At 28.1% G+C, this 18,012-nt stretch overlaps 1 protein-coding gene and 1 long non-coding RNA gene across 3 annotated transcripts in view; one reads left to right on the forward strand and one right to left on the reverse strand.

The window, feature by feature from the left end:
* Positions 1-17,139, forward strand: part of LOC100214825 (dynein axonemal heavy chain 7) — a 106,202-nt gene extending 89,063 nt beyond the window's left edge. Inside the window, exons 74-77 of one of the 2 annotated variants that reach the window (XR_010638995.1) lie at positions 1-35; positions 156-324; positions 665-768; positions 16,773-16,858. The exon at positions 1-35 is cut by the window's left edge and continues 191 nt beyond it. Coding sequence is in view for 1 of the 2 variants with exons in the window: in XM_065799301.1 (XP_065655373.1) it covers positions 1-35; positions 220-324; positions 665-768; positions 16,773-16,979 (451 nt within the window). In the remaining variant the exon portion in view is untranslated. Of the gene's footprint in view, positions 36-155; positions 325-664; positions 769-16,772 lie in introns of both variants that reach the window. The other variant, XM_065799301.1, reaches the window with a different exon arrangement.
* Positions 2,368-3,095, reverse strand: LOC136081663 (uncharacterized). The gene is made up of 2 exons (XR_010638996.1): positions 2,958-3,095; positions 2,368-2,562 (listed from the first exon to the last, which is right to left on the reverse strand). It is a non-coding gene; the product is annotated as an uncharacterized LOC136081663 (long non-coding RNA).
* Positions 17,140-18,012: the final 873 nt, after the last annotated feature.

An 18,012-nucleotide genomic window follows, 5' to 3' on the forward strand; every position in this document is an offset into this window, starting at 1 on the left:
ACCTGGATTTTTTTTTACCCAAGCTTTTTTAACAGGTATGATTAACTTGAATAGATGGCATAAATTTTGCAATTTTTAACATTAAATATAAAATGGTAATTTTTAACTAATTGCAATTTTAGTAATTGTTTACTTATTATAATCTTAAATTTTAGGTACTCAACAAAACTTTGCATGCAAGCACAAAATTCCTATTGACTTATTGACATTTGATTTTAGGTACTCAACAAAATTTTGCACGCAAGCACAAAATTCCTATTGACCTATTGACATTTGACTTTGAAATGATGAGAGAGACATCTTTTTCTGAGACTCCTTTAGATGGTAACTTTTGAAGTTATTTTTAACACTTTACCACTATGAAAACAAATTATTTCTTTTATTGCAGAAGAAAATGAACTGAAATCTCCCATATATATTTTTTAGAAGTTTAGTGTATACATATTGGATAGTATTTTAATAAATCTGACCATTTCTTTTCTCTTTTTTTTTTATTAAATCATTTTTAATAGGTTTAAAATAAATAGTTCAATAATATTTTAAAAATTATGAACAATTTTATATTATTCTTATTGTATTATTATATTTTTAATTTATTTTAACCATTTACTTTGAATATTTCTTTAAAAGTTTAAGTAAGTATAAATAAGATAAAATTTTTCAGGAGTTTACATTGAAGGTTTATTTTTGGAAGGAGCTCGCTGGGACATACAAAAAATGGTGCTTGGGGAATCAGCTCCAAAGAAATTGCATGAACCAATGTGCATTGTAAGATTTACTTTATAAAAGTATTACGGCTTTGTTTTTATTAATTACACATATCGGCTTACATTTTTATAAAAAATACTAAAATTATATATATATATATATATATATATATATATATATATATATATATATATATATATATATATATATATATATATATATATATATATATATATATATATATATATATATATGTATATATATATATATATACATATTTATAAATACTTATATTAATATATATATATATATATATATATATATATATATATATATATATATATATATATAAGTATAAATATAATATAAACATATGTATAAATATAAATATATATTTATAAAAAGGGATATAAAAAAGGATCAACAATTTTCTCTGAAAATTGTAATAAAGACTTTTTCTGTAAACTTTAATTTTAATTTCATGTTCTTTATGTTGTTGTTTTATATTTTCTTTTTCTGATACTTCAAGCTATAAAGTATCAGAAGCAAGGAAGAAAATTAAGTTTATTTTGAATCAAAAGTTTTATGTTTTTAAAATGTGGTTATAGTAACCCCTTTATATAAGTTGTGAAAGATATAAAAGTATAAATATATATTTGAATAATGAATCATCCAATAAGATGTCAAAATAGAAATCTATTTTCTATGTTTTTAATATTTTCAAATGTTTTCAAATTTTCAATGGGATAGGAGTTTGATAAGGCCGCATCTCCAGTCTTCTTTTTCTCTCCTTTACTAGAGTTCAAAGAATAGTTAAGTTTAATCAGCCAAAAATTATTGTTAAGTTTAATCAGCCAATAAATTAGGCATATATTTATTCCAAAATATATGCCTAATTTTCTTTATTCAAATTTTTTCTTGTCAAAAGTACTCTGCTATAGATTGCAAAGTATTTTTTCCGATTTCATCTTCAAATCAGCGCCTTTTAAGTTTTTCAAGTCTGACTTTCTTATATACAATCTTGAAATTTTCTTTTTTTAAAAAGTTTAAATTAAAAAAAAAAAAAAAGTCCGACTTAAAATCGAACTTTACTCAAGTTCACATTTTGCATTCCACCCCATTGTTGTATATTCAAATTCAGAGTGGTTTCGTGTCTTTGTGGTGCAAAATCAGCTAGCGACTAGCTAGCTAGAATCGCTAGCTAGATAATCTAGCAACTAGCTAGTGACAATTTGCAATAATAAAAGTAGGAATTCAGTTAAAAAGATTGCTGGAAAAGCTACCCAAACAAAATTTTACGTATTTAATACGTATGTATTCGTATTTTTTTTTCGTATTAATTACGGTACTTTTGGCCGCTGGTAGGGTGTAATAAATACGTATCTTTTTTTCGTATTAATACGTATTTTTTTAACGTATTAATACGTATTTTTTGCTTTCTTTTTTTCGTATTATATACGTAACTTCGTTAGCGAACATATCCGTATTTAATACTTTTTTTTTTATCGTATTTTTACAGTACTTTTTATGTTAAATATGTATCTTTAGAACGTCTTTACAGACAAATATTAATCGTATTTATCTATAATATAATATGTAACTTTTGGACGTAAGAAGGATATTTAGAACTTGTAAGCCTTAATAACAAAAAACAAGACGTTCTGTATTTTTAAATTTTAGTTCAAAATTAATCCAATAGTTAGTTATTAAACTATTTCTGCCATTTCGGGTGCTGTCCCTCAGCTGATTTAAGTAGAGAACTTCGATTCCTTTGATTTAGTCTTTTTAATTGCTCCGAAATTGCAACGTTTATTTCGACAACCGATACGCCTTTATGAACTTTTGAAATAACATCTAAATTTAACAGATCGAAAAATAAATACACTTATCATAATCAAAGTAACGCAAACTACTATTAGAAACTGGGAACCCTGCATTAAAATAGTCTTAGATCCTAAAAAGTTCTTTATTCCCCACTGGTATGTGTGTGCGCTGATCTAACATTATATGCTTAATATCATGTATTTATTGTTATAAATACATGATATTATATTCATTATATATACATAATAATAAATATCATTAATTTTATATACATGATATTATATACATTATATATAAATACAAATAAATATTATTAATCTTATATACATTAAAATATCATTATATAAAATAATATCATTATATACATTATATATACATTCTCATAAATATTAATTTTTAACTATTAATAATTAGATATATGTTACCTTGCATTATTGAAACAAAATTTCCCTTTGCTAAAGCAAAACTTTTTTTCCCACGCTTCCCATCCCTTGAATAACATCCAAGAATATTGTCTTTCAACAAACCCTCGATATATTAATTATGGTCTTGTTCACATTTGTGTCAGACCTTTTTCGCAAATAACTTATCTGAAACAACAAGTAAAATTTGTACTACTAATTTATATTGTTATGGTTTCATAAACACATTTTTCCACAAAAAGAGAGGTATACCTATAAAAAAAATTTCTATAGAAAGACTAAACAAAATATCATAAAAGTTTACTTACCAGAGCAGTTCTTTTTTCTTTGTCAGTATCTATTTCCATGCCAAACTGATCAAATACAAGATCACTGTCCAGAGGAAGACAATTCAAAAAATGGCTATCTACATGTTGATTTTCAATTTGACATTGTGAATGTTGATGAAAACGTCGATTTATAGTTTCTTGTTCTACGCGCATTTGGTGGATTTCTCGAAACAATTTTTCAAATCATGCAACAACATGGGTACAATGATGTTCACAAGGAAGACTGCCTAATAAAAAAAAAGTATAAATTTTCCTGATAACATAAATGCCTAACATAAACTGCAGAGAAAATTATAAAATCATATCTTCACCTGTAAATGCAGGAAAAATTTTAAAAATATTTGTGATTAATACGGAATGAATTAAGATGAATAATTAAATTTTTAAACACTTTTTAAAACATGTCATAACAAAATAATATTTGCGATCGACAATCAAAAACAACTTTTAAACTCACAATGAAGTGATTGAGTTTGAATGGAATATGAAAACGAAAGTTCAGAAACTGGTGCTGATTTATCCGGAAATAAGGGATAATTAAGAAGTGAAGTAATTTGGCAGTTAGAAGTAGCTAAAAAAAACGATAAGTAAAAATGCATATTTTAGAGAGATAGTATATTAACTAATCAATAAACAAAACATGTTCATTTTAATAAAACAAAACAACCAGCTTAATAGGAAGCGACGTTGAAGTTTGAATTAAGGGCGGACGAGAAGCTTGTGATGGTGTAACTGGAAACAAGGGATAGTTAAGATAGGGTGAGGGAGTAGTATGTGAGTTTTAAATAATTTTTCTGATTTTGGCTGGTGGTTGGGAAAATTCTTGACTATTAAATCTGCTAGGATCATATAAAACTCGACTGACATCTTCAACCGAACTTAGATTAGAATTTTCCTCAGCCAGTCGCTCCTTTTCTTTTGCTGATTTGAGAGACACTAGAAAAATAAAATAACAAAGATAATGAATTAGACTGTCACATATATTCACAAAACATTGACAGTAAAAAACATACCTATGTTGCTGGACAACACTCGTACTTCATAGGAAATCCAATCAGCTTCTGGTTTCTTGTGGTTTAACAACATGTTTTGGAGTTTTTTACCTACTCTACAATTGGGCCACAAAACACACCCAGAAGCTTTAAACCACTTGCTGGACACTGTTGCCAATTCATTGTTATTATTAAAAACAACAACTGTATAAGACATCTTTAATGAATGAAAATTTTGAATACTAAAAAAAAAAATTTAAAACAGACATTCACTTAATTATATATTACTCAATTTCTTGTCTATATATATCAGAGTTAGAAATTACAATTGTAATGTCTAACTCTGATATTTAGACAAGAAATTGATTAATGTATAATTAAGTAAATGTAACTCAAGTTATATGATCAAGAGCAGCCTTTTCTGTAAATTTAAACTTTACAATAAAGAAATAACGAATTTGCAGTAAAACATTTTACATAATAAACTGCTAAATCTGCACAAATAAAAGCAATTGTAAGCAATATACACCAAAAAAAAATAATAAACATGTTGTAAATGATATATATTAAAAACATTAATATTATAGTATAAACTTATTTTTTAGTTCATATTGTCAAGAAGTATAGATATTTAAAATATAATAGGAATTCAAATGTCTGATAATGTGAAAACAACGAAGGAGGAAGAATATGGGAGGCAACAACATTTAATAACAATATCAGAGAATGGAACTGTATGCAAGGCGTCACTGAGACAACAAACATTGAAAATAGAGAGTTTTGAACTAGCAAGTGGCACGTCATAAAAATCTGTTTGCACTGTAAAATGTCTGGCTAAGAGTAATGGATTTCTTAAATTTTCTGCTAAGATATTAAAATTTGATAACATTTGTGTTCAATCATTACCGAGCTATCACGCAAACCATTTGAAAACCTTTTATTTTTGTAATAGCAGACTTTATATTGTAAAAAATTACCATGAATTGGTAATGGTCCACCACAATGTTGAAGAAAAACTCCATCAGCATGCAGTTTTTGTGAATGTTCAGCTTTGTAATCAGCAAGTCTGGAAGCAATTTGCTGAAGAGGCAAATACCCACTTCGAATTCTTCTTTTTAAGTGTCCTAGAGCATTTTCAAAGGGAAAAGCACAAAAATTGCCAAGGGATCCATATTGCAAACAGTCATTGTGAAGATGTATAAGGGAATGCACATTATATGTCATAAATGATTTTCCATAGCCTTTGTAACAAATATTTTTAACAGCTCACCGCAAAAATTAATAACTTCGTGTTCTTGAGATCTACATAATAAAAATATTGAACTATGTAAAATAAGAAAATGCTCATAAACTGGTTGACTGAGAATATCACACAAAACAATAGGCCCTGAATAAAGGAGAAATGATCGGAATTCTGTAGCTTTCCACTTCTTCATACTGTCTAATGAACGAGGCCGTCTGTTAAAATCGGAAGGAAAGAATGACGAAATATGGATTAGGCGAGCTGATATTGTTTTTAGTGGTTGTAAAGATAACTTGACACTGAATGGTCCAGAAGACAAAAAGTTCATAAGTCTTTGAACAACCCCCAAACATACAGAATGCATATAAGCATTTGGAAAGCTATTAATCGGATGATTAGGAATGATAGGATGATAAGAATTCCCAAAAAAGATGTCTCCAGTTATGATGACTATCATCTTCTTTCGAAATGAAACTTTCTAATGTTCTGAGGGGTGCATCTTTTTCTAAAAATACAACCTTGCTATGCCACTCACCCTCTACAGTGCACTTATCACAGCTGGAATAGCCTGAATGGTACTTTATGCATTTAATAAATGCACGTGCAAGGGCATCACATACAAAATAAGTTATATGAGTACTGCATAAGTGTTAGTTGACTGAAACACCAATGGTTTTAAAATAATTTATTTCTGTCACAAATTCGGGAAAAAAAATATGTAAATTGGGTTTTCCTTTTCCACAAAAAATGACAACAACTTTTGATGACATTGAATCACTAACTTTTTTTACTAAAATAGGCCAAAATGATATTTCAGAACTGTTATAAAGTGGAGGACCGTCAATATTAAATTGCAAATATATAATTGATAGGCTAGAAATGCTTAGTGTTTAAAGAAATGGTTCAACACCAAGATACAAAAGTTCTCCATTAGATACATTTCTAATTGTTGCAGGTTTTGAGTTCAATAAGGTTTTGAAAAACTTTGGCAATTGAGGATGATAAGGTTTTAAAATCAATAACAGTTTATCCATTGTTGAAAAAGGTATATTGATTTCAATTGCAAAATCCTATAACTTAATTAGCAACTCAAATTCACTTGGATTTTTATTTCCAGAATCACTGCTGGTAGAAACTTCATTACTTGAAGAACATAATGAAGGCTCAAAATTGGAAATAGATTCTGAAGTTGAAGAATTGGAATCAAAAATTAGGTTATCAGACTTCTCCAAATATGAATCTTCATATTGATATCCTAATTAATGGTAAACACAGTTAAAAAAGTAACACCAATAATGATATAACAACATAATACTTTAAATAAAACTCAAATAACTACTAATATAAATAATAACACTGATAAATAAAAAAGATTTTATATCAAAGCATTTGAATCTATTAATAAAACAAACCGTCTGTTATATTCAAACAGCTACTGACTGCAATGGCAACTTTTCTACGAATATTTCTTGAAGAAGACATGTTATTTAATATTTGTTACTTGATTAAATTATTCGAACATAAATACTAATGTAACAATAATAAGGAAGTTTAAATAATTTTTATTATTAAAAGTAATCATTATATATATATATATATATATATATATATATATATATATATATATATATATATATATATATATATATATATATATATATATATATATATATATCGAAAATTAACTCTTTATGGTCCATTATACAGTTTACTTAGTATTTATATTTCAATATGTAAAACTTTTATATATTGAACATTCTTTAATAAAAAACTTAAATATAAAATACTAAATAAATATAGAATATAAAGAAATAAAAAAAATTAATTTAAAAGTTAAACTTACATTCAGCATATATACAACCATTGTATATACTGCATTTTCACAATGTCAGTATTTAACACTTTTTGAATGCAAATTTTGTATTAAAAAGATAAAATAATATCGTAATTTATGACATAAAAAGATTGCTTTTATTTCACCAAAAATTCCCTAAAATTATAATTTTAATTCCCATTTTTTTTATAATAACAACTTCATAAAAGTGAAAATAAAAATTCATAAAAGTGATGTACAGACAATCTAAATAATAAATTCTAAACTTTCTGAATCTGTTCGTTTATATAAAAAAGCAAAGCGTGTTGGCCTATTTAACTAACGGTAACCGATGAAAAAAATGAAAACCTTAAGTATTTTAAAATGCCTAAAAATACGTATTTTAACCTTGAAATATATTTTGTAAGTTTAAAAACGTAATAAAACGTATAGATACAGATTAAGAAATACGTATTATTAAATACGTACACTATTCGTAAGTTTACGTATCTTACGTATTATTTTGTTTAAATACTAACAAAAAATTGCATTATATAATTATAATTTACTTATTCATAATCATACTATTTACTTTTACTATTATTACATATTAAACAATTCTACGCTACAAAAATTCCGAAAATACTAAGAAAAAATAATTAAAATTTTATTTTTAAGAACATTTGCTTTTTCGCTAAAATAATATTCATATAAATGCTTTTTTCACACATAAATACTATAAAACTCCACATTGAAAACTGCTAAAATGGACATGATAACCTTTCTCACAGTAAATAAAAATGGTAAAAAAAATTTTTTTTTTACTGAAGAATCCATCATAAATATAAGAAGGAGAAGTAATAAAAATTATTGAAAGTAAGTTAATAAATCATCAATAAAAATTATATGTTCGAGCTTTCGTTTAAATAAGTTGTGGTTACGATTGTTGAATAAAAATCTGAAGAAAATCTTTTCAAACTATTTTGTTCCATAAAAATGGTCACTGAAAAGTAATGCAAAATTTGCTATAATTTGATATAAAATGTGCTAAAATATATTTATTTGTATTTTTTGACAAATCATGAAAGGAGACAGATGAAAATTGATTCTATAAATTGTTTCTGAAAAAGAAATATTAACTCATCAAGAACAAAAGTATGTTTTAGACTATGAGGAAAATTATATTAGTAGCCTAGCATTTATCTAAATCAAACTTCCATCTAATTATTAGGCACGCGAATATAGGCTGCAATATCAAACCATTAACTAAATACAGATTTTTTGTTGTGTTGCCTGCAAAAGTGCTACGAGATGTAGCTAACAATATATCCTTATAATATAAATAGCTACTGTGTCATATCTATATACAAAAATCACGGCTTGATCGGATAGATCGGTGCCGGTCTTTTAAAATAGAATATTATATGAACACAACATGGCGCTACGAGTATGTAAATAAACATGCGAAAATTAAGTTTTATAGTATTTACTAATTATCTTGTTTAATCTTGAGAATCTATTTATAAAAAATGTCAGAAAGTAGTAAAGTTGGTGTTTCTCCTCCAATGTTAGATTTAGTTGTAGATAGGTATGCTGCATTTTGCTCTTGGATTGAGAAATAACCTGATTATGCTTTGTCAAATTTAGAGAAAAAACCACTTCCATATCGAGCTGCTATGCTAAGGTATATGTATTCTTCAGAAACTCGAAACATTTATAAACTATTAAGTTTAACCGAAGATGAAAAAATAAACCCTTCTGTTACATTCGAGAAAATGGAAGTCTTTGCCAAGGGTATTATTAATGAAACTTTGGAAAGACATAATTATTTTAAACGTTTTCAAGAAGATGGCGAATGTTTTAATGACTTCTTGTCATTAAGAGATTTTATTAAGAATTTTATTAAGAAATTGTATCTGGGATACGATGTGACAAAGTACGAGAAAAATTTCTTTCTGAAAAGAAATTTTCTCGTACTTTGTCACATCCGATCCGGTCAACATTTTCAAATTTATTATTTCGTAATTCAGATACACCATCTTCTGCTTTATTGTTTACACTGGATAAAGCAGAAGATGGTGTTTCTGAATTACGAAATAATAAAAGTGAAAATGTTGACCGGATCGGACAACAATTATACAACAACAAAAAAGTTTAATTCAAAAACACAGAACTCTGGCAATGAAAGAGACTTCAGTTTAAATTCATTGGCGTGTAAATTCTGTTTAAAAATCAACCTTTAAGTCGAGAATCATGCCCAGCATAGGGTAAAAAATGTAGTGACTGTAAAATTATAAATCATTTCTCAAATAGCTCAGTTTGTCTAAAAACTAAATCGAATATTTCAGATAAAGAGGCTGATCAGCAAAACAAAATAAAAAAATTTTCAACCTCGCAGCAGCATTTAGGGGCATTGGATCGGATTAGTTCTGGGCCAGCAGGACCTTGGGAAATACAACTAAAAGTTAAAAATGGTATAATAAAATTAAATATTGACATTAGTGCCAAAGTTAGCGTTATTGGACCTAACCATTTAAAAAAGTTTGGAATTAAAATTAATCAATTACGTACTAGAAACAGACAGTTATTAGGTCCTGATCATAATTGGAATAATCATAATGGAATCCTGATCATAAATGGAATAGTCAGGACCTAATGGAATCTTCTTAAACCACTAAATTATTGTAAAATAATTTAGTGGTTTATGAAGATTCCATTAGGTTTTTTCGCAACTAAAGATTGTAGTTGTGAAAAAACCTAATGGACAACTTCGTATTTGTATCGATTTAACACAACTAAATAAAGATACAAAACGCGAATTCTATGAGTTAAAAAGTGTAGATCATACATTGATACTATTAGAAAAGGGGTCTAAACATATGGCTAAATTAGACGTTTACTCAGAATATTGGCAAGTACCTATGGATTTGGAAAGTCAGTTAAAGTGTACGTTTACCACACCTTTTGGTCGTTTTTGCCCAACAAGAGGTCCATTTGGGTTAACGTCACTTCCAGAAATCTTTAGTAAAAAAAATGGATCACGTAATTGACGGTCTTAAAGGAGTCATATAAAGTATCGATGATTTTTTAGTTTTTGGAAACAGAAAATGAGTACGATGAAAATCTAGTTGCATTGCTAAGTAAATTTGCGGAACATGGAGTTACCCTTAATTTAGAAAAGTGCGTATTTAATCAATGTGAAGTAGAATTTTTAGGACATAAAATTTCAGCAGAGGGTGTGAAACCTCTGAGCAAAAAAGTTAAAAAATACAAAATTTCCCGAGACCAACAAATATTACAGGTTTGCGTAGTTTCCTAGGCTCAACAGCTATCAAAATTTTTTAAGTTCAAAATTAGCATGGGTATGGACAGAAAATCATACTAAAGCATTCGATAAGATAAAAAAAAAAATTGACAAATCCACCAATTTTAGCACACTATGATGTGACAATCAATAAAATTGAGAACAGATGAAAGTTTATTAAACGGACTTAGTGTAGTTGTTTATCAGAATCACGATGGAGTATATAAACCAATTGATTGTGCATCTAGATTTTTGAGAAAAACAGAAAAAAATTATTATTCAATCGAAATAGAAATGCTAGCTGTAACATGGGGGTGCACGCGGATGTCTAAGTATGTGTATGGCTTACCAAATTTTGTTTTAGAAACAGATCACAAGCCGTTAATTCCTATATTAAATTATCGTTCGCTTACCGAGATGTTGCCAAGAATGCAACGATTAATAATGAAATTGTTAAGATTTTCATTTACTGCAGAGCATGTTGTTGGCAAGCCAATTACGGATGCTGATGCAATGTCTCAATGCTCAATGCACCTGAATCGCAACCTACAATTTTTTAATGTTACAATAAAATTTTTATTTTTTTAAAGTTTCAGTTTAGAAATCCAAACTAATAATTTTTAAAAAACACGCATAAAACTATTTAATTCTATCGTGGCTTGCGGTCAAATGCGCATTTTTTATGTTGATGTAAGTTCTAGACTGGTGAAAAATAAATTAAAAGCTAATTTTCGATAAATTGACATATACTTGGTCGGTGATTTTTAAAGCCTGCTTACACTGAAAAATTTTGTTTTTATCAGTGACGGAATCAATTATTTTCTAATTTTTAAGGCCGATTTCACTGATTTTTTTTTTTTTTTTTTTTTGATAACAAGTAAAAATTAATAAAGGGTGGAAGGGGTCTTAATAAGCTTGGGGTGGGTGTGAAAATTTTTCAAAAATTTTTCAATCTGAAATTGCACGAAGGTCATTTAGTAATGGAAATGTGCAAACGTCGTGCATGTCAGGCAGTTTTCTGGCCAGGTTTAAACGACCAAATTGACCAGTTAATCAAAAAGTGCGAAGCATGCATGAGGTATCTTCCATGAAAACCAAAAGAACCTCTGTTAACTTATGACGTTCTAACTCGACCATGGCAAAAGGTTGGAACGGATTCGTTTCAATGGGCTAATAAAAATTACTTAATTATTGTTGATTATTATAGCTTGTGGCCGGAAGTTTTTCTGCTTTCAAATACCAATTTCGGTAAATGTAATATTTGCATGCAAAGAATAATTTTCTAGAAATGGTGTCCCGGAGGAATTGGGTTCAAATAATGGTACACAATATACTTCAAAGTTGTTTCAATAATTTTCTCAACAGTGGCAATTTAGACATATATCAAGCAGTCTGCACTACCCAAGATCAAATGGCTTAGCTGAAGCCACTGTTAAATCAGTTAAACTCACGATAAAAAAGTACCGCATTTCCAACGAAGAAATTTTTAAAGGTACTCTAATATTGCGTAATACTCCAATAAAATGTGGATTATCTTCAGCAGAACTACTACATGAAGGACAACTAAGAGATAATCTACCTAGATTTCAAAATTAAAATAAGAAACCATACAAAAGATCTAGAGACATCGTTAAAAACAGAATTCAATCAAAAAACTACTATGATAAAAGTATTTGCACTTTAGCACCATACTTGTTCAGGCAAGCCAAAATGTGGCAGTTCAAAACGAAAATAACTCGCGAATGGAGTCTTAGAGGTAAAATAATAAAGTGCGTAGCTACTAGATCATATGAAGTCAAATTAAATCACAACGGACATGTTCTCCGTCGAAATCAATTGTATCAAAATTCAGATTATACACTGTATTTTCTCCACACAGGATTCGAGATAATGCAGAGATGATGGTGCACAAAAGAATAATAGCAGAAACAAAAAATATCCCAGATGAGATAAACAAAAAACAAATAATACAAATATCAAGTCATGGACGAAAAATGAAGAGTAAAAAACCACTCGATTATGAGGATTTATAAACTAGCTTGTCTTTTTATTAACAATTATATTTGTTTTGTTTTATGTAGTTCGTATGTCATTTGATTATTATTATAAATATGCTAGATCAAATACTGAAAAATTGAAACATCAATATGAGAAAAAAATTGCTATAAAGCTAGCAAGTCTAGCTAGTCACTGTGTTGTCTGTGTTATAGAAGGTTTCAATTGTACACTTCAAAAGAAAAGTAATTTACATCTGTTTCAAAGTTTATGTTCAAATTGAATCCAAGGTTGACGAATTCTTTTATGAGTTAAATTGACGGTTGACGAATTCTTTTATGAGTTAAATTAATAAACTATTTTTCTGCAAAGTTTTTTTGTTTCTCTCATCACAATAAAAATAGATCAATCTCTTATTTTCTGAATGAAGTCTTACTCTTTGCAGGTTCATTTTGAAACAAATTTTTTTAATATTTTTTATACAAAATTATTTTAGTTTTATAAGACAATACACATTGTCTTAATTTAAACAAATTATCAGACAATTTATATATTTTGTTGAGACAAATTTTTTTTAATTTGTGACGTATTCTAACGTTTGTGTCAATTTTCTGCAATTATCTTCTAAATAAGAAATAAATATTAATTAGAAATCAAAATATTTTCAAAAATTACAGCAGTGGCCCACTGGTTGAGGCAAGTTATTTTTTGATATCAAATTGCTTCACATTAAATTTCAAATTTCTTATATTTTAAATTTCATCAAAATGTACTTTAACGCCTAAAAAAATATGACTATATAAAGTTTAGAACCACGTCCTTTTTTTTCACAGTTTTTGAAAAAGAGATAAAAAATGGCTAGGCTGATAAATCTTCACAACAGCTACTCAAGGCATTATTTGTTGAAAGTTGGATCAGTTATGTTACTTTTAACAGCTTCACAACTGAAAACAAATTCACTTATACTTTGAGCAAAAACTATAAACTCTGAGTTTCTCGCTCTTATAACAGCCACAACAATGAAATTCAAACGTTTAAGGATGAAAACTTTATTTTATGAGGACAGCTAGAGTATCTTCAAAAGGAAATATTATTTTCACATCAGATAAACTCTACTAAATTATCTTATCTAGACATACCTAAATTAGAGCAGCCGCAAAATATGCTCTCAAAATATGCTCTCTCTAAAATCTTAAAAAATCAGCGAATGCAAACCGAAAGAGCTACTAAATTTGTTGTTGTTGGTGTTGATAATTCATAAAAAAGCACTCAAGAAGAGCATATAAACGATGACGCTAAAATAATAAAGCATATGTAAAACTTGTAACAGTTAGCTCATCTGCAAATATCAAATAAATTAACCGTTTGCCTAACCCAAGCTGAACATCAGCACATTTAACAAGTATTTTTCCAGCTCATCTAATAGTTGAATTTGATACTGTAGAGGTGTTATTAAGTAATTTCTTCAGCAAGAAACTTATCTGACTCAAAGTATAAAGAGATTTTTACTTTACCTGACCGTACCCTAACAGAATAAACTAACTTTAATAAACTCAGAAAAAAAAAATTAATGATTTTAAACTTGATCAACTTTTTCTAGTATGTTGTCCTCAGAGATACTATTCGCTGTATTGATGCCTCCAAAAAAATTATTATCAATGGAGTCAAAAAGTATCCTTTTGTGGACAAAAAAAAGGGCAGCAGATGCAAGAAAGTTCAAAAACATTAGCTCATCACAATCAACAACATGTTCTTGATCTGATAATCACTGAATCGACTAATTGTAATGTAGATTGTAATGTCGATTTTGTAATGAAATTATTTCTTTTGCAACTAGTTCACAAAGTCAATGCACATAATGATTGTTTTGGCTATAATCATTTTACCATTTCCAAGTTTATTTATAAAGTATGAAATTAAATTCTAAAAATCTGTCCAAATAAAAATGGGAAAATTTATCACAAATTTAGATGCTTAAGACAATCAAGATTTCATGCATTCAACATAATAGCAGCTCCATTTGCCATAATTTTTTAAATGTAAATTGAACAAGGAGTAGTACTAAAGGCTTTCCTTAAAGTGAATGTAACTCCATTGTTCAAAAATGGCTTTAAGATAGATCAAACAAACTACAGACCAATTTCCATCACCTCTTTACCATATAAAATAATCAAAAAGTAGGTCAAGAAAGTTAATGTCTAACAATCTTGTTTCCTAATGTCAAACGGATTTTTCATCAAAAAAAAATTATTATAACGAATTTACTTAAACTATGAATTGCCTACACTGCATCGTATAAGCTGCACTACATCGAATATGTATTATGTTGATGTTCTTTTTTTTGATTTTGCCAAGGCATTTGACAAAGTTCCCCACAAGAGGTTGCTTAAAAAGGTTGATACGTATGGGATTCGAGCAAAGTCTTAAATCAGATTAATGCCCATCTTTCCAACAGACACAGCGCCTTCTCCTTGGTAACGTGTTATGAGAATAGGAACACGTTACTTGATGCACTCCGCAAGACTTAGTTCTTGGTCCAATACTATTTATAACCTATATCAACAATCAAAAGCATTTGAAAAATGTATTCAGATGATGCCAAAGTTCACAGTGTAGTTAACACTTCAGAAAACAAGCTTTCTCTGCAAGCTAACATTGATAGTATTGTCAATTGGGTTCAAATATGGCTCATGCAACTTAACATTAAAAATGTAAACTTATGCCCATCAACCAAACCAAATCTATTCCTTATATCAATTTCATTGATGAAAAGGGCTCAAACGGCATAAACCAAAAGAATCAAGCCAGAATGAATAACGCTAGAAAAAGATCTTCGTGTTCAACTTTCTGATGATCTAAAGTATAAAAGTCAAGCATTCAGTGCTGCTGCCAAGACATATAAATTTTTAGGTATTTTAAAGCATATTTTTGTTAGCAGATAATTGAAAATCTAGAAAAACCTTGACACAACTTTTCTTTATCCCCATCTAGAATATGCTATCACTGTCTGGTGCACCTTAAAGCTCACATTAATGCAATTGAACAAATTCAATATTGCGTCACAAAAATACCCCATGAGTTGAAACACTTTAATTACAAAACATGTGTTAAACTTGGCCTAATTTCACTGAGTGACATAATAAAGTGTGCTGACCTCATTCGAAAATTCAAATTTAAAAACGAAATTGATTTAATCAACTGTACTAACTTATAACTAGAGACAACAATGGTAAACTAAGAAGCCAATTTACAGGAAAGATAAATGACATTTTTTCACCAATAGAGTGGTTAACAACTGGAACATTCTTAAACAAGAAGCAATAGACGTAGTTAGTATCAATCAATTCAAGAACAAATTTGATGAATTTTTAAATACAAACTTTTATAATGTTTATATGTTATGTGTTACAGCTGTTATAGTTACAAACTCTACGTAGTTTGGACTCATCACTTTTGAAGTGTACAGCGCTATATTTATATTATATAAACTTTATCCACTCCGCCAATCGATGGTCATCGCAAACGCTTTTGTTGCAAAATTATTAGTAGCTGCCTAACTTTTTCAACAATTTGCAACAAGTTTCAACAAGTTGCAAATAATTGTAGCTCTCTGCCAGATGAGAATGCTAATGCCTTTAATGTCAACAATTTTAAATTAGATCAGCAAACTGTATAGTTACCACAGTTCATCATTTTTCATGGCTGTATTTCTGCAGCTATACAAGCTAGCTTACTAGCTAATGGTGAGCTTACAGTTCAATTCTTTTCCGCGATACTAAAATTTAGTAATAATAATAATATTAATAATAATAATAAATAAAGTGATGCGTCTTTTAATTCTTTTTAACGGCTTCTGTTTCATGTCAACATATTTGAAAGAGTGTTTCAAATCAAACACTTTTTCCAGTGGGTAAGAAAGTCTTTCACACGGAACCTTTAAACCTAAATTTACATGTACTTTTAAAAAATTATTTTGTATCGAAGGTCTTTTCATGGCATGATGATTACGATGTAAGGTATATGACATATTTTTACTATCGAATATTGATCATTTTTATAATTAATAAGTGTTTCAGTAATTTCGTGCAATAGGTCAAATAATACATATCAAGTTTACTAATTTATTTAATTTTTATATTTAGATTTGGTTAAAACCGTGCAAAAAAGGAGCTGAGGTGGCTAGTCTTCATTATGATTGCCCTGTGTACAAGACTAGTGCGAGACGCGGAACTTTATCCACTACTGGTCACTCAACAAACTATGTAATGGAGATCAGATTACTTTCAGATGTCAGTTCTTCTCATTGGATCAAACGTGGAGTAGCGCTCCTTTGTCAGTTGAACATTTGACCATAAATTTTAATATTATATATATTTATTTAGCGGTTTATTTTTCATTTAGCGAGTAAGTTAAACATTAAACTATATTTAAAAATTGGATATACGTTTTTTTTTTTACTAATTAGAGTGTTACGAAAAAGTAAATTTATTTAAGAAATTAATAAAATTACCACATTTTATTTATTTTAACACACCCTAATGTGACATCTTTATTATACATTGTTGGGCTTATTCCATAATTATAGATGTAAAAAAATTATATAACTATATACGACTTGCATTTACAGATTTTAAAAAAAGATAATAGGCGCCTGTTTATACTAGAGGAAGGCAATAACTTTCCACCTCCATAGTTTCTTTTATTTTTTGGAAAGATTTTTTTTTGTATATCTAAATGCTTAACACAGCATGTTGTTAGAAGTAAATTAGACCTTTAACATCTATCAGTTAGACATATGCTATCATGCTGTTTAAAAACGATATGAAATTTTAATAAAATTGGGCGAATTTTAAGTTGGCTATTGGGATACCAATATATCATTTCATAGTTAATAACGAAAGTGGCCAGACGACCTATTTCCTATGACCGTGGTTTTGGTATGGTTATGTATTTTTAGAAAATTGATCGTTTATTGTAATAGTTAGTAACAATAAAAAAAGTTTCAGCTGTTCTGCAATTATATTTTTAAAAGTTGCTCTTCAATTTTAAATAAAGATTAGTTCAATATGATGATAGAAAATTCTAAATTAACGCATATATATGTATGTATGTATGATTTTATACATATATATATATATATATATATATATATATATATATATATATATATGTATAAAAAAAAATTTTAAACTTCTCAGCCTAAATATTGATATAAAAAAATATTTCCAAAACACTGCTGTAAGTTAAAGTCTATAAATAGTAGACACAATAGCTATTCACTATTGGTTAGTATGGTAATTTTTTCATCGTTTAGCTAGTCGATGCTAAAAAAAACAATGATTGCATTGCTATTATTTCTTGGAAGAAGGTCTTTTTAACAAG

Source organism: Hydra vulgaris, chromosome 06, assembly GCF_038396675.1.
Source record: "Hydra vulgaris chromosome 06, alternate assembly HydraT2T_AEP".
NCBI lineage: Eukaryota > Metazoa > Cnidaria > Hydrozoa > Anthoathecata > Hydridae > Hydra > Hydra vulgaris.